Genomic DNA, 3,442 nt, shown 5'->3' on the forward strand with positions numbered 1-3,442 from the left:
GTGCCCCTCCACAAAGCAGCACGATGCTCTTGCTCCAGATTCCCAGTGCTGTTTTGGAAGCCTGGCCAGACCATGCAGCCTCCAAATGAAACCCACCACTTCTGTTTAGCATTTGCCGTGCTCGGTGATGAAACCATGATGGATGATTTCATTGTGGCTACCAGCATGCCAGACTGCTTTTTCCAAACACAATAGGAATATTCATTTACCACTCTGACGACGAACACTTTTATCCTCCTTATATAGTAACAGCTCCACATCAAAGGGTGACTTTGATTTGTTGCTGGTACACTTCACCATGTCAGTGTATGTCCTTGTATCCAGCAGATTGTTCATGGATATTCAGACCTTCTCTGATTTACTATCCGCCTTTTCCAACTGATCCCATCCTTGCTGCCATCCAGGCATCACCCAGGGCACTAGGAGAGCACTGGGGTAACTCTCAGAGGGAAGAAGGGGTGCAAACCTGGGGTTGGTGCTTTGGAGGTGAGAGCACAAGATGCAGGATGGGGATGCAGTATGATGGCGAGGGGGCCCAGAGCACCAGCACGACGGGGCTGTGCCTTCAAATCCAAAGGTGGCAAATCCAAAGCGGATAAAAGGAAGCAATTCTTTTTCACTTTTTCACTCCGTGCTTAATTAGGCTGCCACAGGAAAACACTCAGGCCAAAATTTAGCAGGATTCAAGGAGGGATTGGGCATTTATGGGGATGAAAAAAAATACCCAGCTATAATAGCGGGTGCCAACACAAATTCTGGAAGGGATATTCAGCCTCACGCGTCAGGGTGCAAACTTATCCCAAACTCTCAGAAAGGAGGGAGCTTAACGCAGGGAAGATGACCCACATGTGCCATCGCTACTGACACCACCTCCTCACCGGCTGGACCCGCTTCCTGCTGCCGGCAGCACCTCTGACAAGGGCTGGGATTTCTCTTGGCAATTCAGCCCTTTGCTGGTAGCTTTCCAGGGCTCTGACCTGCTCCCTCTCACCTATCCCCTCCCTTTGCCAGCTGATAACAGCCTTATCACTTCGGCCCACAGGCAGCCCCTCTGGGTAAGGGTCTGTGTGGACCATGGGTATGTCTCTGCATGGTGTGGCATCTCATGGCTGCCTGCTTCCACCCGAGCCCCTCAGTTCTCTCTCTTTGTTGACCCAATGCACTTTCCCCTCCTGATTTCATCTGTCCTGTTCCCTGTTTCTGCTGGGGCTGGTCTCCAGCCTCTGAAAGAGGCTGCTCAGCTCCAGCATCTTGTGGGTGCTGCATGTACACAGGCACAGCCCCACTTTCATGGGCACTGCTCAGATAAGCCTTGGGTCATGCCTTGTGCAGAACCTTCCTCACCAGCTCTGCACCACTGGCAATCACTGTCCTGCCTGCTCCTGGCCAAAAAACCTGCTGTCACACCCAGTCCACGCGTGGCCATGAGCCTGGCATAGCTGCAGCCCAGGATGGGGTGAAACTCCCATGTTTTGGTACCCAGGAGCTCAGTACAAGCATCTCCATGCCCACCAAGAATGGCACCATTGCGTCCGACATTGTTTGTTGACAGGACATCTGTGCTGCTCTGGTCTCTGCGCAATGGGATGCTCCCAAATCCTTGGCTGCTGTGAAGGATCAGAGATCAGCGCGACCAGAGGGGAGCCTGGAGCTATCCTGGTCAGGGTCCAGGGTCTCCTGTGCTTACCACGCTGCTGAGGGCAACCCCACTGGGGTCCCTTGGATCTCCCCTTGCTGAGGAGCCTTGCACCCACCGGGGCTTCCAACTGGAGGCATTTCTGGAGGGCATGAATCAGCTTTTCACAGCTTGTTAAAAATCTTGATCCTACCTCTTGTTTTCATGCCTTTCAAATCAGGAAATGAGTTTTACAACTTTTCCAGTGGGGCACAGCTGGTGGCCAGGGTCGTAAAGCTGAACTTTATAAATATCTCTTGTTGGGATCAGGAGAAGAGCATTAAAAAGGCGCTCAGAAAGAGCAAGAGAGATTGAAGGGAAGAAGCAAAGGCAATAGAGAAGCAAGGCAACCTCGGTGAAGAAGCCCAGCTCAACGCTGACCATGGCCATGCAAGCACAGAAGATGGGGTGTGCTTGGCTTTGCCTGCTGCTCTCCCTCCTCCTCCAGCTGCCGAGCTCCCAGGCCAAATGCTATTTCCAAGCTAAAGGTAAGCAGAAAGCTGAGGTGCTAAGAGGCTGATGGGAAGGGAAGGCCTCAGCTTTCCTGGGGCGCTGGGGCTCTGCCCCGTGTGCCTGTGAAGCACAGGAGGGACTGTGATGAGCTCAGGAGCGTGATCACGGGCCAGTGATGAGTGGAAGGAGCAGTCTATAAACCACACAACAGCTCCCCAGGGCTCTGGCTGAGAAACAGCTCGCTGGGCCATGGACCGCTCCTGGCAGGGGCCCGGCTGGGGCTGAGTGCACAGCAAATGGAAGAGGGCTGCCCATCTTTCCTCTGCTGCCGAGATGCTCAAATCCCCAGGGATGCTGGGTATGGCCTCTCCTGGGAAGCAAGGGGTGCTTGTCTCTGCCGCAGGCTGTCAGGGTAGCAGGGAGAGCTGCAGGGCATGGCCAGGGGATGAAGGGTGGGAGCATCACCCTTGGCAGGTGCTTGGGCATCCCATACCTGAAGGGTGGCGGAGAGGCCACCACATGTCTTCTGTACCACAGGGTGGGTAGGAGGTTATGGCATCCCTCATCCCTCCTTCAGGGCACAGAGGTGCCGAGGAGGGTCCCACACACCCCGGCGCAGGCCCATGTGTGCTTATTACCACCGTTTTCTCTACAGCTCCCTGTGAGTACGAGGGGAAGCAGTTCTCCCTCGGGGAGTCGTGGCTGAGCACCAACTGCCTGCTCTGTACCTGCCTGCACCCCATTGGCGTGGGCTGCTGCGAGACGTGAGTGAGGGGAGCAGGGGGTGCTGGGGTGGGATCCTGCGGCCGTGCTGCCCTGCCATGGCACCTTTGTGAGTCTGGTGGGTGCAAACGTGGGGTGCCAGGCATAGGGAACAAGGGGCAGAGGTGGGCAGGAACCCACCGGGGTATTGAGGGTGGTGGGGTGAATGGGGACATTGGCGTGGGCTGCTGCGAGACGTGAGTGAGGGGAGCAGGGGGTGCTGGGGTGGGATCCTGCGGCCGTGCTGCCCTGCCATGGCACCTTTGTGAGTCTGGTGGGTGCAAACGTGGGGTGCCAGGCATAGGGAACAAGGGGCAGAGGTGGGCAGGAACCCACCGGGGTATTGAGGGTGGTGGGGTGAATGGGGACACCAAGCAGGGGCCAAGGGTGTCCCAGAACAGTGAGATGCTGTGGGGGAGCTGACAGCGCCTTCTCCCACAGCACTCAGCACCCCATCGACTTCCCCGACTGGTGTGAAGCCCACTACGACTCGCAGACGTGCCAGATCTCAGTGGTGCAGAAGGCCAACCCCACCCCGCCCTGTCGGTATAG

General features: G+C 56.3%; 1 protein-coding gene across 1 annotated transcript in view; it reads left to right on the forward strand.

The window, feature by feature from the left end:
- Positions 1–2,057: 2,057 nt before the first annotated feature.
- The window catches only part of MSMP (microseminoprotein, prostate associated), a 1,576-nt gene continuing 191 nt past the window's right edge, over positions 2,058–3,442 (forward strand). Inside the window, exons 1-3 of the mRNA XM_010015579.1 lie at positions 2,058–2,163; positions 2,784–2,892; positions 3,332–3,436. Coding sequence (XP_010013881.1) covers positions 2,058–2,163; positions 2,784–2,892; positions 3,332–3,436 — 320 coding nt within the window. The remainder of the gene's footprint in view (positions 2,164–2,783; positions 2,893–3,331; positions 3,437–3,442) is intronic.

The sequence above is a fragment of the Nestor notabilis genome, unplaced genomic scaffold (genome assembly GCF_000696875.1).
Source record: "Nestor notabilis isolate BGI_N333 unplaced genomic scaffold, ASM69687v1 scaffold16925, whole genome shotgun sequence".
NCBI classification, from domain to species: Eukaryota; Metazoa; Chordata; class Aves; order Psittaciformes; family Psittacidae; genus Nestor; species Nestor notabilis.